The sequence below is a fragment of the Notothenia rossii genome (assembly GCF_949606895.1).
Source record: "Notothenia rossii genome assembly, chromosome: 4".
Lineage (NCBI taxonomy): Eukaryota > Metazoa > Chordata > Actinopteri > Perciformes > Nototheniidae > Notothenia > Notothenia rossii.
In genome coordinates, this window is record NC_136902.1 from 76,412,413 (window position 1) to 76,433,242 (window position 20,830).

General features: G+C 39.5%; 3 protein-coding genes across 4 annotated transcripts; 1 reads left to right on the forward strand and 2 right to left on the reverse strand.

Annotated features, from left to right (window-relative positions):
* Window positions 1–25: 25 nt before the first annotated feature.
* Window positions 26–2,770, reverse strand: LOC307035572 (high affinity immunoglobulin gamma Fc receptor I-like). Its single transcript, XM_079675081.1, has 6 exons — window positions 2,679–2,770; window positions 2,547–2,573; window positions 1,832–2,119; window positions 1,243–1,515; window positions 774–1,049; window positions 26–670 (listed from the first exon to the last, which is right to left on the reverse strand). Exons 1-6 carry the CDS (start codon window positions 2,701–2,703, stop codon window positions 306–308), a joined length of 1,254 nt encoding a protein of 417 aa, XP_079531207.1. The 5' UTR covers window positions 2,704–2,770; the 3' UTR covers window positions 26–305.
* Window positions 2,771–3,857: 1,087 nt separating this feature from the next.
* On the reverse strand, window positions 3,858–10,799 carry rabgef1l (RAB guanine nucleotide exchange factor (GEF) 1, like). Its single transcript, XM_079676172.1, has 9 exons — window positions 10,641–10,799; window positions 9,790–9,979; window positions 9,507–9,679; window positions 9,194–9,369; window positions 8,608–8,689; window positions 8,368–8,500; window positions 8,139–8,230; window positions 7,782–8,038; window positions 3,858–6,481 (listed from the first exon to the last, which is right to left on the reverse strand). The coding sequence occupies exons 2-9, from the start codon at window positions 9,960–9,962 to the stop codon at window positions 6,050–6,052; spliced, it is 1,518 nt and encodes a 505-aa protein (XP_079532298.1). The 5' UTR covers window positions 9,963–9,979; window positions 10,641–10,799; the 3' UTR covers window positions 3,858–6,049.
* On the forward strand, window positions 9,888–20,358 carry LOC307036140 (caspase a-like). 2 transcript variants are annotated; one of them, XM_079676174.1, is made up of 8 exons: window positions 9,888–10,027; window positions 17,999–18,280; window positions 18,396–18,496; window positions 18,630–18,806; window positions 18,890–19,124; window positions 19,255–19,398; window positions 19,481–19,590; window positions 19,705–20,358. In XM_079676174.1, exons 2-8 carry the CDS (start codon window positions 18,202–18,204, stop codon window positions 19,807–19,809), a joined length of 951 nt encoding a protein of 316 aa, XP_079532300.1. In that variant the 5' UTR covers window positions 9,888–10,027; window positions 17,999–18,201; the 3' UTR covers window positions 19,810–20,358. The 2 variants fall into 2 exon arrangements, with proteins under 2 accessions (XP_079532300.1, XP_079532299.1); XM_079676173.1 differs by lacking the exon at window positions 9,888–10,027 and adding an exon at window positions 13,228–13,378.
* Window positions 20,359–20,830: the final 472 nt, after the last annotated feature.

Below are 20,830 nucleotides of genomic sequence, written 5' to 3' on the forward strand. Positions count from 1 at the left end.
TAATAAAATCCAGTAGTACATACTGTATGATTTATGGAATGCTTTATTTGCTTATACCAACAGTTTTTATTACGAAAACTACTTATCCAAAAAAGGTTTGAACAGATGAGATCATGAAGTTGACAAAATCAATATTATACTATTGATCGTATACAAAAAATACACCGCCAGCACAATGTATGAGACAGCTAAACATCTGGCAGTTGCACGTAATTTATTTGATTTAGTTCATTCATTCTGCCAATGTATGACTACTAGTCACCAAAGGGAAGCGTCTGGAGAGTCCTATGGAATATCATCAGATTCTAAGAACCACTCCTAGATTCTGCAGAACCACCACTCGACCATGATACATCTGATTCTGCAGACGTTTCATCAGACAATTCCTCGAATACATCGACAAGAGCAGGAGTTTGGCTGAGAGACTGGACTGTAGATTGCAGAGTGCTTGGCGCTGGCTGTGAAGGCTTCGGCACTGGACTTGAGGTTTGGATGCTGCTCACTTCAGTAGGCTCAGTAAAAGTAGGAGTTTGAGTGGATTGGTGAAGGGAGGGCTGGGCTTCTGTTGGCTCAGCTGCTCGAGGCCGGGAGGTTTGTGGGGAGGAGATTGAGGGAACAAAGGGCCTTGAGTTTCTGAGACGAAGATCTGGATGCAGCATAATGCCTGGTACTATTGGATCAGAGACATAAGAATTTGCTCACAATTCAAGGAGAGGATTATTTCTCAAACTTAGATTTGTGGACACACAGCAGGTGCTTTGACATCTAAGTACCTTTCGCTTGTTCAAAGCTTTCAAGTTCACTCCACCTGGAGACGCCCAGCACAGGCACCTTGGCCCTGCAGCTGTACTGGCCAGGAGTCCGTTTAACCAGATCGTGGTTCTCAGAGGTTGCTGTACCCAGTCGGTTGTCGTTCTTGTAGAAATAATAGTTTATTGGAGGTGCAGGAGCACGAGCGTTGTATTGGAGGTGGCAGATAAGCTTCATTTTATTCGCTGGAATCAGGTCACTGTCTGCAACAATCTCCAAAATTGGCATTGACAGAACATCTGAGATAGGAGAGAAGAAAAATACATTACTGACACATTCAAATGGGTTGGAAGAATAACTGGAGAAGAGTTTGTTCCCCATTGTATGATCATTTAACAACTAATAAGGGCATTTTCAAAAATTTCGAACAATAGTTTAAACATTTGCAACCACAACCAAACTCAGCATATAGTACCCAGTATATAAACTCACCTAAGATCTGCACTGAAGCATCAGCTGAGATAACAGAGTGCGTGCGTCTGGCTATGTCCCAGGAAGCCCTACAAGAATACACTCCTTGTTCCTCGTGGGTCAAGTTGGTCAGGTAGAAATATGGATTGAGGCCATTTTGTCTCATTACTTCAACAGCATCTTTGTACAAAATCACTTCATGCAGTGGGGGTTTGCCTCGTGCGCGACACATCACCTTTAAGGTGTCACTGACGAGGCTGGGCTCAGGTGGGACTTGTAGGATAACCCACCCTCCTGAATGAAGAATGCAGAAAAACAAAGTTACATCCAAGTATCATCTGGTGTTGATATTAACAGCAATAAAACAAGCTAATGGCAGCGGGTTAAAGTTGACCCTTAAATGCAAATGTGTCTTGAAAGGGTTTTCTTTTCTTAAAATAAACACACCCAACATTTTAAAAGAAGATGAGCACTGCAAGAGTTTAATGTTTCACAATTTTCAAAGTTTACAACATCAGCACAAGTAGGCAATAAAATAGCTTAAAAGAGGAAGAAGGGGCATGATGTGTTAATCAAGGGATTTCTAATGAAATGATACCAAGGTTCTTACCATCCACATTGATCTCCAATGGCAGACTTTGGAGGGTCTTTATGTCTCCCACTTGTGAGTCCCTCACTCCCTCGCAGTAATATTTCCCACTCTCTTGAACCTTCATTTTCCACAAAATAAGGAATTGGCCACGCTGTGGGAGCTGCTCAGATCCTCTGAACCACAGGTGGCTCCAGGAGGATCGGACATCAGGAACACTGCATTTCAGCCGGACAGTCTCTCCAGAGAAGACCCTTGAATCCCCTGACACCATCTCCACGACAGCTCTGAACGGGGCCTCAGACGGAGCTATGGAGACAAACACATATGGGATTTTTAAAGAGAACTGTCATAAAATACCTGCAGTGTCTTTATTATGATTGGCACTGTTCATATCATGTTCTAAAGTTCACGTCATCTTTTCAGTGTTGATATACTAGTTTGTACAGGATAATGCTCATAGTCAATTCAAACAATGCATTGATAAGACAAGAGAAATAATTATAAAAAGACGTGAGATGTGAGACCTGGTGTGAATCAATAACTCACCTTAACTTTTTCAATTTTATTTATTCTTGCATTTGTTCAAAAATGTTTATGAAGTTGACAATACATTTCAAACGTATATTTATGTATATACATTCTATTCAGACAGTATGCTTGCAAATGTTGACACTATGTGATGTGAAATGTATCCCATATTAAGAATTCACTGATAGGAACATGTGGTACATACCCCCAAGTTGTGGTAGCATCGAGAGAACTGAAAAAGAGAAAAAATCAGGCGTTAGACAAATCAAAGTTGACAACAATCTTTTAAAAACATTGTTACATTTGAGATGTTGCAAATGAACAGAAGAAAACTCACCACAGAGGAAAATGACCGGGTTCATTTTGATGGCTTGTGAGAAAAAGGCTCGGAGGGAGATTGTTTTATTTCCAGTGGAGAGGGAAGTGAAAATGAGTTTTTTTTATCAGCTTAAACATTTCACACAGGATATCCCCATTTTCTTTAAATAACACTTGCATTTCTGAAGTTTATAAAGTTCTCACAAACCGATCGGCATTACAATTGAAGGGAACCATCACCTTTTGTGATACATAATCTGAGCCATTATTAATTTTTTACGATTATATTGTTATATTTTCCTAATTTCTAATCTATTTTCTTGAAACCCCCCAAGGTTTACTCAATGGGGAATTTGGGAAAAACCAAAAGGAAGTGAAACTAACACACCCTTATTTTCCTCGGATCCTGAATTTCAATAGAAAGGCACATGAGAAATACAAAAGGGACTAATAATGCAACAGAACAATTAATATTGTTGCAAATTAACTAAATCAAAGCTCATTTTAAATCTCTCCTAATATGTTTTATTATTGAAATTACATAAACTCAATCATCTATGGAAATTATAGTCAGCTCTTTTTTATTTAATTGTTTCTGTTATGTTTTCAACATCACTGCTTTGGTTTCTTACTATTAATACAAAGGACAATTTCACAATCTTTAAGTGCAAAGTTAATCATATTTGTCCAAAATTCAGTTTGTACTCAAACAGACAGCTAGAGGAATAGTAAGAAAAGAGCATTTTTAAATAAAAAGATTATTTTGAAAGATACACATAAAGGATTAGTCTTACTCAGAAAAACTATAACAGTACTTCAATGGTGTACAGCTTTTGAATGCTATTTAAAAAAATGAAGTGGTTGATTGGTTCTTTTTTTTTTCTTGGTTATTTCTGCCACTGTAAAATTGTCATGTTTCATTGTATTTAGATGTATTCATGTCTAAGCAAATCTGATTTAATTTAATAAGATCATAAACTCTAAGTCTGCAAGAGGGAGGAATGTGAGAATTTGCTGGGAAACAGGTTCATGAATACCAGAACATTACATTTGTAGCGTTTACAATTACTATGCTTTTCATTTAGACTTTTATTATAAACTAAGTAAATAGATACATTCTGCAAGGTCTTTACTATATCTAGCATGTAGAAGTGTGAGTCATGTGAAACTCGATGAACAGGAACTTCACACCAGCACGTGCATTTTCAGTTTTTATTCATCATCACACACCCATAGAGGCGAATATACCAATACTGCCCCAATAATAAGTTACATTTAAATAAAAGACAGAATTAATTTCTCTAATGTGTTACATTTACAAACCTATAAGGTTACAAAGATTATGTTTTAAACTTCCTTAAAATACCTGATAATGGCTTCAGTTTACAGTGCAATATGAAGTTACTCAAGCTATTGTTTAAGGTTGCATTAAAAAGGTGGATATTTGACTAACATTGGACAGCAACTGCACACTGACTATACGTGCTGCAAAGAAAGATAAAAAGATTAAAATCTAGCAACTTAAGGAAACCTTATCTCATGAGCAAAGAAAAAAAAAATTGCCTATCCCAAACATTTCTTCGATTGTGACGGCCAAACACAAAGGCAGTTGAACAACACTGTTTTCAGCAACTCTCCTTCGACCCTTCAACTGAGTAAAGCCATTAGTTACTTCATTAAATATACTTCTGAAATAGGAGCTTTAAAAATCATACAGAGTAAAAGTGCTTTCAAATATATTAAATTGGTTATTTCATGTTTATTCTTCTGAACTAGTAAAGCAACCGGCCTTGGAACAATTTCTATGACGCGCGTTTCTGGGAAACTGCACCGTCTTTTTACTTCTGAAATCCAAAAGCCTTTACAGAGCAAAAGAAAAAAACCCTGTCACGATGAAATGATGAGTCATGCTTATGACAACCTCTAGGAGTATTTGAGAATGTTACCATTCAATCATAATGTTTGTAACATGCCTTCAAGCAATGTTCTTTATCAAGAGTACTACTGTAAATATTACAGGCTTTATGTCTTCTATTGCATCCAAAATAATTGATACCTGCCTCTCTATAGAAAAATAAAATCACTTCTGTACATCCAGCCTATGACTGGAGTGAGAGGTCTGCCATGAAAACAAGACCAACATTTCCATAAACACACAGCTGCGAGGACTAAATGATTTACAGACAGTAAGGGAACATATCCATGAAACACACGCTCACATTCACACACACTTGCCCGCATGCAAATCTGCCACACACACATTTCTTCTGAATGTCTCTGAAAGACAGGGAGGTACACAGTAATCACAGAACAAGTCACAAGGGAAGTTAAGTTTCGCATCGTTCAGACTCCTCCATTTCCTTTGCCAAAAATAAATGTGACTGAACTTTCCTGTCAAGTTATTAGATGTCAGGTTGTGTGTGTGACCCTTTGAGCCTCTGCCCCTTAGTGACCTCATCACGTAACCAAAAAAACGTGCCTAAAAAAGAAAAATGACAGAAGAATGATGAAAAATCACATCCACCCAATTTTCCTTTTGGAAAGCATGTAAGTACGACACTACGGATGGACAAGTACCGAGGTACTGCAGATGTGTTTCAGGAAGAGCTTGGAGTGGAGGCTGCGTTTCCCGGCACATCTCACTTTGAGGAAGCAACAGTAGTAGCACACTGGGGTAATATTACTAAAGCCCGGGATCAACAAAGGACATGGCGAAGAGAAGCAGAACGTCAGGGCTTCACCTCAGAGGCCGCATCGCATCTGTAACAAAATACTTGGAGTGAATATGGCTTTCGGAACTCTTCGGAAATGCTTATTCACAAATATGCCTAAAGTTAGATAAGAAGATCAATACCAATCCCACGTCCGTCCAATAAAAGAGTGAGCAAAAGCTTTGACACTTAGGCTTAGCTTTGCAACGGGTTAAACTAGCCTGACTCTGTCCAAAGGCGACAATAAAAGGTCTTGTTTTTACACCTTTTTTTTCATACTAAACAACAAAAAATGTAACTTGTTAATTATTGAGGTTTCGAGGTGCTAGTGTGCAGATGTGTGTTGCCTTTGGAAAGGGTCCTGCTAAAAGTGTACTTCTTGTTTCAAGCCTTTACTCTCAGCTTTATGTTGACTGTACATGAAGGTTAATGATCTTCTAATCTAACTTTCTGCATGAAAGCAAATAAGTGTACTTTACCGGAATGCCACAATATTAACTTATTTTATTCAAAGGTTCTGTGTGTAATTGTTGGGCCTCTTGCAGGGATGAGAAGGGATGGCTGGAGTGTCTCCTGTATGTGCACACGGACAGAAACATTTAACATAAGGGAAGGGTGAAGGTGGAGCAAAGCCTCTAGAGGGTTTTCTTTTCTTTTTTTTTAAGCAGAGCTCTTCACATTAACCAGCAAACACTTGGGGTGTCAGCGGGGGGGGCAGATGCTCATTCTCCACGTTATCAGAGTCGATGGCTGACGCCGCTGAAACAGCCGTCCCACTCGCGGTGGGAGGAGCAGGGGTTTCTGTCTCTGGGGGAAAGCTCTCCAGAACGCTCTGCACCTTCTGCTCCACTTCATCTGTCCAGTCGATGAGGTCGCTCTCCAGCTGGCGGGCCTCCTCCAGGACCCTCTCCTGCCTCTCCCCCAGCCCAGTGAGCAGGTCCAGCCCCTTGTGGACCTGACTGAGAGCGGCGCTGCCCGGGGAGCTGGAGGACGCTCCGCCCGGCTGTGGCCAGGGGGGGGAGGCCTGGCCCGACATGTAGTGGTCAAACTCCTCAGAGCTCAGGTTCAGAGACTGGCCGTCCAGCTTCTCGATGAAGGCCACCGCACAACACTGAAGAGAGGGAAGGTTGGGGGGGGGGGTCATTAACCGCAAATCTCACCTCCTGATGTCCTCAGAAATGACCTTTTCTGTATTTTGCCCTTACTGAACAGTTCACACATATCTTTTAAAATGAGTGATGAATATGACCAATGTATACTTAAAAAAAAGTTACAGACTACACCAGAAAAACAACAGAGCAAAAAGCTGGCCTCCGATCGGAAAGTTAGTCCTATCAGGGACCTTTGTTGCTTTTTTAATCATTTCCTATCATCACTCTTTTGCGTTTATCAATATTTGTTTTCTTTTTCTTGACGGTCAAATGTCCGGAAATACTTTATTTTACCGGACGAATTCGAAACTTACCAGTCATGTTTTAATAATAATAATAATTGTGTAGCAGAGTTTCCGTTAGCAGGTATTACCGGACTATGACCGGATATGCTGATGTTTAAAACTCAGTTAATGGTGCTCGTTTTTATATTGCTTCAGTAACAGATCAAAAATGTCAGATTTATTTTTCAAAAAAGTATATGCTTCCACAAACAACAAACAACATAATTATTACATTCAAACAAACTACTTATAGTTGATGAAGTACATTATTCAAAAGTTTACATTAAGTTTGAATAATAACACAGGAGGAACGGAGCCTCTCTCTCTCTCTCTCTCTCTCTCTCTCCCTCCTGACAGTCGGTCAGTATCCAGCTCGCTAAACAGAGGGCGGAGCTTCAGGTGCATTATGCAGAGCTGTGTGTCTCCGTCAGACTCAGCAGCTGATCTGATCTCTGATATCTCTCTCTCTCGTCCGGTTATACTTAACTCGTGTTTATTTCCATATCGATCAGTTCCAGCTCTCCTGATCGGCCGTTATAGAGAGCACCGATCAAATTAGGAGCGAATATAAGCCGATAATTATCGGCGGCCTATCGATCGGAGCATCCCTAATTAATACCGGACATTTTGACCGGCAGCTTTTAAATTTAGTTTTTTTTCTCAATTTTACCAGCTAAAAACCGGTAATTACCGGCTAACGGAAACCCTGATATATATATGTATGTAATTGTTGTTAAGACCACTTATAACCTTAAATCACTTACCCATCAACTGTGCTAGTGGTACTATTGAACTGTATTGAGTTGCATAAAGGTGTGTCGGTTGTTTCGCCAGATCACATTGACATAAATGGGTTGCCTATCGGTATAACCGCACCGCATAGCTTCATATCACCATAACTTAAAACATTTGGAAACATATAGATTTAGGGACAAACACAAACATCATAATTACAAGACTGTCCTCATTTCCTCACCAGATTAGTGAAGTAGTAACCATCCTCTCCCGTCATCAGTCTGCTGGGGTTGCTGAAGCGGGTGATGTACTGGATGTTGGACTGCAGTCTTGGAGGGTTTGCTTTCAGCACAATGTAGATGAGCGTGGGGAGGAAGTCATCCGCAGACGCAGCCTCTTTCTTGCTGATTTTGATGGCGTTGAAGATGTGCTTGCTGCAGCGAGTGATGCACGACAGCTTCTCCTTGGGAACGCGCTTTGAATCCATTTCAATCACATCTGAAATGATGCAAAGATTTGAGAAGTCATTTAATCTGAAAATGTTAGCGGATCTCTTTTGCCAAAATAACAACGAGTTGTCCTTCTGTAAAAAACATACCTGTGATGGCTTTGACTACACTGTCTGACACCTCAGCGATTTCCTCTTCTACAGGAACACACAGCATCTCAATGGTGACCCAATGCAAGGCTCTGTAACAGAACACCATAACGTAAGAAAAGGTTGCAATTTCACCTGCAATTGTATTTTCTTGTGCTCAGGAGAGATGCCGAAAAAATGAATAATTGAGTAGCAAAATTAGGAATAATACATCATCGTGTTTGCTAACCTGATTCTCTTCTGAATGGCAAGGTCTTTCTTCTCATCGTCTGTAGTCTCAGGACAGAAGACTTCTTTGTAAAGACGAGTCATCATGTACTTCTCTACTTCATCCATAACACTCTCTACATGATCTGATGAACCTAGGAACGGAGGCACATAAATCAAAGATATACAGAGCTTATTACAGTGCTAATGTTACTGATATCAATTATTTATATTCTACTGAAATGTAAGAGTTAGGCAGTACCTTTGAATTGGGTGTGGAGGCGGTCTGAGAGATTCTGGTAGAAATCCTGCACACACTCTGACAGCTCATCAGCTGCCATGTCCTGAGCAAATAGAAATTGAAGATTCAGATTACATTTGTTTGAATATCATAACTTAAAATACTGTAATGGCACAGGGATAGACATTTAAACCTAGACCACATATGACACAGTAATACAATATGTAGCACAACATTTTAACCATGTTATTAGTTTAAATGGTGCAATGTCAGATTATTTTAAATGTTAACATAATGACAACTCCTTCAATGACTGAAGGTGCAACAATCCCAATTACAAAAACTTGTTTCACTTTAATAAAAATGTGTGACAGTTGGTGTTGCACAGTGAACAGTATAATAATGAACACTGGTGGAGAGTAGACACATGGTACAATCCCAAATGACTTGAAAATCTTTATTGCTAACATTGCTGTACTTGAACAAAATCAAAAGTAATTTGTCAACAGGTTGTCTATATTTGTAAAACTAATCATACATAAGGATGAAATGGTTCCCACAAGCTCATTAAACTCAAAAACATGATGAGTTATCCACTCTAGCTCACCCGCTTATAGACCATGCTCTCAGTGAAGGCCCGGCACTGTTTGAAGATCTCCCTGCCAGACTTCAGAGGCTTGAGGAAATCAATGAACTCTCTCGTTGCATGGTCACTGTCCACAGAGGAGTGCCGGCTTGTGGAGGAGCTGGGGCTTTGGCTGGAGTGAGCATCAAAAGGAGAATCTAGGAAAATACATTAAATTAGTTTAATCAAACAGATTAAACAGGTCAGAGGACATCAGCCTAGAATACAAAATTAATATTACCACAAGTTAAAAAGTTTGATAAATGACATGTATCAATTGCAGTTAAGTATGTACCTTTCTTTGGTGGTGTTTTTGAGGAGGGAGTAAAAAACTTTGTAACTGTGTTGACTTTGCTGGACTTTTCCTTAGTTTTTCTTTCCACAAACTTGCCAAAGGGTGTGATGGTAGGCTGTGATTGGGCCTTTTGATTTCTGCTTGTGTATGCTTCCTCTTCCTCTTTTTGCAGCCTGGGGGGAAGAAGACAGAGTAACTGCGGTATTGTTCAGATGGAATGACAAATGATGGGATAAAGGAACAAAAGACACTGTACTTCGGGATCACAGAGAGACAGACGAACCTTTCAGCAAGTGCCCAGTCTTCTTTAATCTGTTTTTGCTTTTCTCGTTGATTCTCCTCTCGCCAGCACTTTGAGCAAAGGCCCTGCCAGCCAGTGTTGCCATAAAAACCACATCCTTTTGTGCAAAGCAGCTCTGATTGGTCCAGATGGATCCCACGCCGCTGGCTCATCATCCTTAGAAGTTAAAACACTGCTGGGGCCACAAGAAGACAGACAACTTTAAAAACAAAAAACAAACGTGAGTGCCAACAGCAATGAAGTGTAAAAAGGAGAATTGTCGTGTGTAGAAATAGAAAAACCTCGCTGATTCTTAATCCATTTAATGTGCGTATGTGTGTAATTCATGATTGAATCTACTGCATTGACTGGTTAACTATCATTAACTAAGCTAAGTCCAAAACCCACCACAGTCGTTAAACAAAACCGGCGAAAATCTATAGTAGTTTTATTGTAGCATGGCCAAACGTGCTAACGTTAACCTAGGCCCTGACGGCTTTAACTTGATTTATTTTTGAGACACAATACATCCAGTAAAAAAGAATGTCTCTAGTTGTGATGACCTGTTAGCATTAGCTTATCTGACAGCTTTCTCAGTTACAACAACTCAATAACTGAATATCCTTTCAAAACAGCGTTGTCTTAAAACATACCATCCTGAAAGATTTTATAATGTTTTGTAACGCTACACAAGCATGTCCACAGAAGTGTTACTCAAAAACGCAATATACAAGCTAATCTGCAGCTAGCTACCAGTATTTACCTGTGCTAATTACATAGCTAGCGAACTACATGAATCAACGATTTGTTAATAAACGTGCATAAGTGTCTACGTGAGTTTTGTGTCAACATACACTCTCATTCGCAGTGTGACGAAGCTATCGCGTAACGTTATCGTCGCTCCAGCTCCAGTCTAATGTAGGTGGATGTTTACATTAGCCGAGCAGCTAGCTTCGTCCCTCAGCCATTTTGTCTGTCAGTTCTTCTTCTTCTTCTGTTGTTTTAAGGGCGGATGGCAAACAGCTTTTAGGTGCATTTACCGCCACCTTCTGGAATGTAGTGCAGATCAGCACGGTATAATGGTCCTCTAAAATAAAATAAAAATACCGCCTTGTATGCTACATCCCCTGAACTCCTTAGCAAAATCTATTTTATATTTGCTAAAAACGGTCTTGCTGGTATTTTGGAAATTGCAAAAAAAGTTTTTCAATATTCACATTTGCCTGATGCATTTTTCATAAAGAACAAAAATGCTATTTAGCCCTTTGTGACCAAATCTCATTCTGGAAATGATGTCCTAGGAAAAAGAGCTATTTGTTTTGCTCCTGTTGACTTCTCTTGTGTCTGTCTTGTTTCTCCTAAATTGTTTATTGTATTATATCTAAACTGTATTAAGTACCATTCAATGGTAATAGCCGCTTTCACACCAAGTACTTCTGACTGAAAATAAGTGCCTTAAATGTTTGTAAATGACATTTAAAAAATAACAAGTTGTTTGTTTTTTAGTATGCCACAATGCAGGTGGTATTGCCCTCTAGCGTTTCCACATTGCAATTATCCACCTTATTATTACTGTGGTGGAACACTTTGACTTTAAGATAGAAAAGGAGATGGAGCCAGCAGAAAGATGTTCTCTGGGTAACACTGTTTAGTTGAACTGGTCGACATTTCTTCATCATAAATCTATTGAAGTTGTGTGACAAACGACTTTGATGCTTTCATGTTTAAATGTGTTTGTTGGGTATTAAGCTGGTGTTGTGGATAATCGACCACAGGAGGGCTCCAGTCAGAGAGCACAGGCTCATCAGATGGTTTTAAATGTCTTTACTTGTCAGGACATGGATGTACATACGGTACATCATGTTGTTGTACATGCACGAATAATAGACCTAAAGAGAATAATTGGGGAATTGGAGGATTGGGGAAATGGAGAAATGGAGAAGTTTATCATCAGTGACTTCTCTGTCAGACTCCTGCAATGCTGCGAAAGCATAATAAAGTACGAAAGGCTCAAACAGAAACAACCTGCATAACAAAATAATAGCCCATTTCAAATAAGACCATCTGAACATGAATAATTCTTAACAGTGTTGTAGATAAATATATGTGTCAATGTGCATGAGGTAGGGAGAACTTAATCCTATTTTTAATACACTGTATTCAGGAGATTGACTTAAAAAAACTACAGCATTCATGTTTATTGGAATAAGGAAAATGTCACACAGTGCAAAAATGTTGCTCATTGAATGGAGAATGAAAATACATCAGGCTTTGTCTAAAAGTTGTTGGTAGTATCAGTTCATTGAAGGTTTTGTTCTTCTGACAGGATTTGTTGACAGTAATATAAATACAATATATACCAGCACAGAAACATATTTCATGTTGAAAGCAGTCTGAAAGCAGTGATTTTGTGTTTTGCTGTTTGCAGAGAGTTTCTCAAGAGGAGCAAAACTGCTCTTTCACACTAATACTGATGATGTATTTTGGACAGAGGAAAAGGGAAATGAAGATGCTCATCATTCATTATTTAGCAATTTCACTCAAATCACAATTTTTTCACCTGAGCATAAAAAATTAATTCTTTAAAAATATATAATTTATTAACACTATTTATTTCCATTTAAACTCATTTTATTAAAGCATAAAAAACCGAAAACCTCAATCATCTTATTAATTAAAATAAATAAATAAATAAATCAACCAACAAATTATTATTGGTTTAGCAACCAAGCAGCAGACCCCATAATTAAGTAATTGAAATTAACACGGATTTGAACTAAATATGGTTTCTTAAACTGGGAAAACATTATACAATTTGCAGACATGTTACTATATACAATTGTAAAAAAGCTTATAGAAAAAGTACCTTTGGCAGTCAGCCTTTTCCTATTGGGCAGCATACAGTAGGTATACCCACATAACTAAGGAACATTCTTTAAGTCTTTTTCCAAATCTGTATAACTGGACAATCAAACATGCTGTCTGGACTAGTGTTCATATCACATGTTTGCATACTTGCTCTATCTCTTTGCGATAGTGTGTCTGTTGTGGGTTTTTTAAGGTCTTCAGTTACAAGTTTAAATTACTTGTTACAAGTGTTCAAGTTCATGGTGTTATTTTAATTAAACCATCAGCGATTATGGGCCCTTATTATCTGGCACATTTTGTTAACATAATTGTTCAGAAAACATAAAACTATCTTGCAGATTTCAAACTATAGCATTTAAAAAAAACTTCACTAAATACACCCGTTCTGGCAGGGATATTCAACACTTTTTAAATGCCACACAACATTAAATCCTTCACTCCACACGTTGTATTTGTTCATGTTCCTACAAACTGAACATTGTAAACTGTATTACGTCTACAACTATATCCAATGACGATTGGATAGCATTTGTGGGTTGAGCCACACATTGTACAACTGCAGCAGTAATAAAACTCAGTCCTGTGCGGAACTGATCATGCAAAGTCGGAAACGTCTCCTCTCCACCAGTTTACGCACCCGTACCTCCCTGTACACAGGCTGTGGAAACTGTGTAGCGCGTACGTGTAACTTGCCGTGTGTTACGACAATTTTGAGACATGGCAGGTAAGAGTTCACGGTCTAAATTAACTTTAAAAGTAACTTTTGTGCATTTGCCGGAAATATGGAGGCGATCGCAAGCGTAATGTACCCGATCTGTTTTACTGTAAGTGGTATTGAGGGCAATGAAGAGGGTAGAGGTGAGGAATGTGATTTCATTCATTAAATTGATCTACAAATTCTGTCAAAGTAAAGTTTGAGTTACCCTGCATTTTTGTACCGTGACGTGTGCTGTTAGTTTCACTTTGCTGGCGCTCATATCCTTCCTATTTTCTGCCGTTGTTTGTCCATATAAAACATACAATGAAAATAAAACAATACCATTTAGCCTTTTTATGTATAACTAATTTCGATCAATCAGCTTTTTGTATAACATATAACTTTGTGGTAATGACTTTACCACATTTATATCAGTGATATGCTATTGTATGCTTATTCAATGTTAGTGGCCTGTAACTAATGCGTTACTGTGAACAATAACGCATTAGTTACTTAAAAAAAGGGCTCCCATTAATGCCCTTATAGCTTTCATTTCAGTACTGTTATTGCATCGGAGAATAATACAATCTGTTGATCTAGAAAGAGTAGAAATAGCCTGCATGTGTTCTACAACATACCGTGCAATGGCTTTATCAACTTTCCCCTGGCTAGCAGTCCCTCGGTTAAAATCCATCCGCTGTTGCTTAGGTGGAGGTGGAGTGGCGTCGGATGAGGGTCTGTGGTCTTAGCCATAGCTTCGTCCCAGCCAGTGGCGGAGCTGGGGGGTGGCTGGGAGTGGCCACGGCCACCCCCAGCTGAATCTTGGCCACCCTATTGGCCACCCCAAACACCCTCACTAAGGGAGCCCAAACAATTTTAGAACATTAAGAAGAAAATGTTTAGTAACCTTTCATCATTCATCAAGAATTAACATTAATATAACGTTATTGATAATGTACTCACAAAACTTACAATTCATTTAACTTATTTTCTACCAGAAGTTAATTATCCAAAGCCTCTGTATACCCCCTTCTATTTACATGTAATGGTTTTGTCCTGCCTCCAAACGCGGTGCAGCACCGCCGGCACTTTCTAGCAGAGAGTGAGAGCATGTTTGGAGCAGGGATGCTAGTACTTACGTGTGAACCATGTCTCAGCGACTCACAAAGTCAGGCTTTCAAAAAGAAAAGAAAGGAGAGAAAGACAAGAGAGAGGGACTAAAGGGCGACAGTCACCAAGTTTTTCAAAGAAAATGTGGGTGTAGTCTATGAGTGGTGGAAATGTGTCTGTTAGCTACGCGTAGTCCATTGTAAATAATAATTGTTATATATATTTTTTTACTAAGCTGACATTAAGTACTGTTAATATCTATACAGGTTTTTAATCGCACTACTCTTTTAGCTGACATTTAGTAAATGCAGGTACATTTCTGGCAGCTATTCATACTAAATCAGTTGCCCCTCCCCCTGGTGCCAGGACCAACAGATCCATCTCTAGACTTAGCAGCCCTGTCCCACCATAAGTGTTATATTTTCACAGCTCAGTGTCAGTGAATATTGTGCAGTTAGTATTGGACTACGAGATAGATGCAAGCCTGTACAGGTAGAGTTATTTAAAGCATAAATTAGTGGGTTGGGTTCTGGAGGTGTGGTTACAGCAATTGTGCTTGGTTGGCGTGGCCTGGGCCTGGTGGTGGGGCCCAATGTGATATATTTCCATGGGGCCCAAAATCCCTGGCGTTTATGGCCAGAGGGGAGGACCTATAAACACATGTACTACCCAATAGCATTGTGAGGCTGAACAAAAGGACCTTTTGACTATGTAAATGTAGTCTTTTTTAGGATAGCTTCAAGTAATGTTGTAAAATTACAACTGGGGGCCTTACAGGGTTAAAGGCTATTGTTTATTGTTATTTACTTTAAGATGTTTATTGATGATGACACTGAGAGAATGAGCTCAGGGCTGCTGGTCACCATAAGCTAAACAGTCTGTATATTGCATTACATTTATATAATGTAAGCTTCGTTGATACTTTGGCTGTGGGAATACGAAAAAAATAGTTAGATATACTGAATATTATTTGATCTATTCCATCACTTAATCCCAAATAATGTAGAGGCGTGTTCTAGGGGCCTTAAATAACCCCTTATTTTATAGTGAGATGTATTTTTATGTTCATATAATAGTGATTTCAATGCCACCCCAAAATCACTGGTTCCATCCTGGCCACCTCACTGAAAATGTCCTGGCTCCGCCACTGGTCCCAGCATGTTGTTTCTGCAGATTTTTCAACAGATTTGAATTGCTTTTTTGGGCAGTAGATAGGAACTTTGACCCGCCAAGACACAACTTACATTTAACTAAAACGTTCTTTTCTTTGTGCTCGACAAAAGTGAAAAAGGCGGACAAACTCGACTTGAGCTCCGCCGCCGCCATGATAGTCTTGTTAGTAAACGCAAACACGCCCATAGCGCGTCTCCGCATGTGACACAGGAAGTATCTAAGGCCCCGGCCACACGAGGACTAAAACGGTCGTTTGCGTTACTGTTTAGTGCAGTGGTTCTCAAACTTTTTCTGTCAGGCCCCCCTCTTTGGAGAAAAAAAAAAGTCAGGCCCCCCCAACACAAATAGTCAGGCTCAGTGGCGGCGCCAGAGATTTATTTTGGGGGTGCTGTGGGGTAGCTTGACGTTTCATAGAGGGTGCTCAAACATTTAGGGTTTCCCATTAATGTACCGGTCGCTACAGTGGAATTTTCTACTGCAACACTCCTCACGCATATACACAATGTACCCGCGACTGCTACAATGAAGGCTCGATAATCAGCTCACGGCATATAGGTGTAAGCAGGGTTAAAGTGCTATTTTTATAGGTGGTGTGTGGACCTCACATAGGGGGGTCCGGGGGCAAGCTCCCCCGGGAAGATTTTTAAATATTGAAGTTAAAAGCATCAATCTGGTGCACTTTGAGAGCAAAATGAAGAGATCTATGGATATATCTCTCAACACAGAACTGTAAACAGATTTACTATTTCTTTATGGATATTTTACAAATCACTCCCCTTTTTAAATTGTATTCATTTTTTAATATCATATAGTATTTGATACCTGTTTTTATTTTATTCTCTTATTTTTTTATAACTATAATGATCATATAAACGTGTGCCTCGGAAATAATTGTTTACATTAATGGTGACCAAACCGTTTGAGACCCACTGAGATAACACTGAGAGAGTTCTTTAGCTCACTGAGCCTCTCAGTCTGACAGGAGAGGGCTCTCCTCCACTTTGTTGTTGAAAAAACTCCTTATATCCGTTAGCGTAGCTCGCTAGTACCAGAAGCTAACATCAACGATCTCCGGTACCAGTGCGCTCTCTCTCTCGCTCGCGCACGCACAGAAAATGGCTCGTTTCACACACACACAGAGCTGAGCTTTAATGAAACACAGAGACCCAGACGTAATAGTACTGTATCATATTATTTTCGAATCAATAATTTAAAAAAATATGATTTTTGAATTTTTTTTTTAATTTTTTTTTTAAATAACCATTTTTCCTCCTGGTCTCTCGCGCCCCCCTTTCATGCCTCTGCGCCCCCCTGTTTAGTGTCATATAGACCTTGGCCACACGAGGACGACCGAATATGACAGTAAACAACTGCGGAAACGATAACGGGTCCCAAGGTGGATAGAACGGCATACGCAACGCTCTGGGGGGTCCAACGGCTCCGTGTGTGCGCCCTATACGATCATTTTCTGATAATGATGACGCAATAGCCCCGCCTCTCCCCACCTCTGCTGCTCACCCCCGCGTCAAAGTAAACTGCACACTGAATTCAGATTATTTATCTTTCTCTCGATATGGACATAAACGCGAGTGAAGTCTAATCTGACAGGACGGAGACACGCAGCTCTGCTCACCTGCAGCTCCTCCCGCTGTGATGCAGCGGTGAACGGAGCAAAACACACACTTCAAGTCAGATCATCACCCTTAGCTATTTTAATTACCTCTCAAACTACCTAAAGTAGTTATAAATATGTTTATTTTTACTCTCGGGTCACTCATTACTGGATCAGCTGCTGCATGAGGCAGACACTGACGCTGTCCGAAGAGAGGGAGGAAAAAGAGAGGCTCCATGTATTTTATTATTATATAGAGTCGTTATTCATTTGTTTTAAAGCTCAATAAATAACGAAGAAGACCTTTGACCGGCACTTTTATAAATTTGTTCGGAAGATTTAAACTTTAATACACGTTGACTGGCGAAAAACTCTGCCCGGTTCCCTCGGCCCCCACCGCTAAACATAAGGGCAACCATGACAACCATGCTTCTTTGCTGCTTTTGTGGAGGAAGTTACAGCGCCACGTACAGGCTCCTGCATATGTACTGCAGCTTCTCCAGCGGTTGGGGCTAAACGGAGCTGTCTCGTGTGGACAGACACTACCCGGTGAACATTACGTGTGGACGGAATATATATAATATAATAACATTATATATATATAGCTTTTTGTATAATATATAACTTTGTTGTAATGACTTTACCACATTTATATCAGTGACAATATGCTATGGTATGTTTATCAATGTTAGTGGCCTGTAGCCATCAGGCTGCACAACAGGTTAACAATGTAACTTTTTTGCCTCTTCTAGATGAGCTGAACAGGATTAGGGTTAAGTTTGTGGATAGCGCAAACAAAGAACTGATCAAGGAGCTCCTGGACGGCCTTTTTGAGGATCGTGTCTTGAATGATGGCCAGAAGGACTCAATTCTTGAGGAGAATCCGAGCACGAAAGACAAGGCACGGGCTCTCATTGACACAGTTAGGAAAAAGGGAGATGATGCCAGCAGGAAGATGATCGCTCTCCTTCAAAGCAGAGATCAAACACTTTATGATTCACTCGGTCTTTCCTCTGGGAAACCTGCTCAGCCAGGTGAGCAGACACAGTTCAGCTGTAGAGACATCTTCACCCTATTTAGATTCAAACTAATATTATACTTTGACATTAATGTACATCGTTGTGAGCAGAAATGTTTTGCTGTTTGCAGCTGCAGCTGCAGCTCCAGAAATAAAGCTGGAGCAGGAATGTTCAAACACTCTGATTCCTTCCACCAAGGCCTTCTGGACAGAAAAACAGGGTAAAAGGGATGTAAGTTGTTCATAAAAGCTGTGTCAGGTGTTTTTTAATTGATGTCTTGTTCAATTCTACAATTGATATATCATCACATATACAGTATAGTACATTTTCGTCTTAATTCTTTCCTTTTAAATTTGTTTTTCAGACTTACCCTGCGGCCGAAAATTCCATTAGGCATCGTTTGGCCCTGTTAATCACCAACATAACGTTTAATGATACCAGTTTAAACCGAAAGGGAGCTGATAGGGACGAGGAGAACATGGACACACTGCTCGTTGCATTGGGATACGAAGTGGTGAAACTCACTGACCTCACGGGAAAGGTAATTTTACAAAAATACATTCATCCTTGTCTGGTTGATTAAGCAATACAGAAACTGATGTCTGAGTTCTTTGTGTTTCCCAGGAAATTGATGCTGCTGTGATTGAGTTCTCCAAACATAAGAAATTGAATGAGACAGACAGTGTGGTGGTGGTGATCATGTCTCATGGGAAACTGGGAGCTGTCCTCGGTGTTGACTGGAAAAAAGAGAAACCTGATGAGTTTTGCATCAACAACATTTACCATCACTTGGGTCCGGAGAGATGTCCCGCGCTGCTGGACAAACCCAAGATCATCCTCATCCAGGCCTGCAGAGGAGGTCTCCTCTAGTCCCCCGATACAACAAATCAATATCATTTAATTTAGCGGTCAGCTAATGTCTTGTTTACTGTCTTTGAGTGAGTGGTGCTCTCATGCAGTGTATTAACAGTATTCCACATGTGTTTCAGAAAGGGGAGGATCAGTGCTGGTTAAAGACGGTTTGTCCTGTGACGATGCCTCACATAATACTGGCCATGAAGAATTTGAGGAGGATGGTGTGCGATATGTAAACAAAGAAAAAGATTTCCTTGCTCTTCTGTCCTGCACTCCTGGTCAGTTAATTAAAAATGTTTTCAGATGTAACAGTGATTATTATTATTATTATTATTATTAAAGCTTAATGTTTTTCTACAGATACTGTCTCATACCGACAAACAGATCGTGGTTCTCTTCTCATCCAGTATTTTGTGAAGGTATTGAACACCTCTGCACACGTGGATGACATTGAAGAACTTTTCAGAAAAGTAAGTGGAAAGTATAGTCTTTGTGAGGCAAACACCACCTAACAAGCAGTAATACTGATGCTCTGGGTTTATTTGTTTTGTTAATTTCATACACTGTTTGTTTGAAACATACAGGTCATGCAACGTTTCGAGGACTTTTCCGTGAACAACAAAAGACAGATGCCGACCAAAGACAGAGTCACTCTGACAAGGCGCTTCTACTTCTTTCCAGGCATCTGAGGCCGGATTTACTGTCGTTTCCCTGTTGTGCCTGGTAGCCACATTATATGCATGCAATAGTTAATAAGATGAAATAGAAACATTCTTATGGATGAATTACTGAATGGGCCTACCAAGTACAGGCCAAAAGGTTAAAGGGGCAGAGCAAAAAAGACTGCTGAGAGACGCATGGCAAATGAAGAGATGTAAACTGACTTTCTTTTACTTTTGGTGTTTGGCTCTTTTAAAGTAGGGGTGGCGGGCCTTTTACATGTCTGTGTCCAGGGGCCTTTCGTGTAATTGTTAATATTTGATGAAATCTTATCATTTATCAATATCATCATTTATACTTTTATATAATTGGTTGTGTGAAAGCCTTTTAATGAAATGGACACAAGTGGTGGCATTTATTGACCATGCAGGGACTATTTTAGGGACTTAAGGTGCATAATTAATCTCACTTTTTGGAACATAGGTGCAATATTCATATGGAATGGGTATTTACTTTTTATGGTTTGTATTAGTTTTGTCCATGTTTTTAAAATACAAATAAACTTTACTATCTCTAAATTGTCTCCTTACTTGAGTAGGACATCAACATTCAGCACAAAGATGGTTTTCTTTAACAAACAGGTTGGGAATGTCTGCGGTTGTGGGTCACACAATGTGAATAAACCTAAACAAAGTAAATCCCTGGGCTTTTAGCTACATGAACATGTAGCCAAAAGCATTTAACATGGTCAAATAACAACATAAAGTTCAGACTTAGTCATGTCTTTATTCAAACTAAACCCCATTAATGTAAATAAAGTGAAATGTGAATTTTCAGCCTATATTTCCCAGTTACCTTCTTAGTAAAAAAAAAGCCATCTTGATGTAACAGAATTGACCCACAGGAAATACCCCATCTTTTGAATTCAGAAATATATACATCTCTCAACATTTTTGATGACCCTTGAACCACGCCCAGTGCTTGCACTCAGCTGATTGTTCATAAAACATAAAACTATCTTGCAGATTTCAATCTATAGCATTTAAAAAA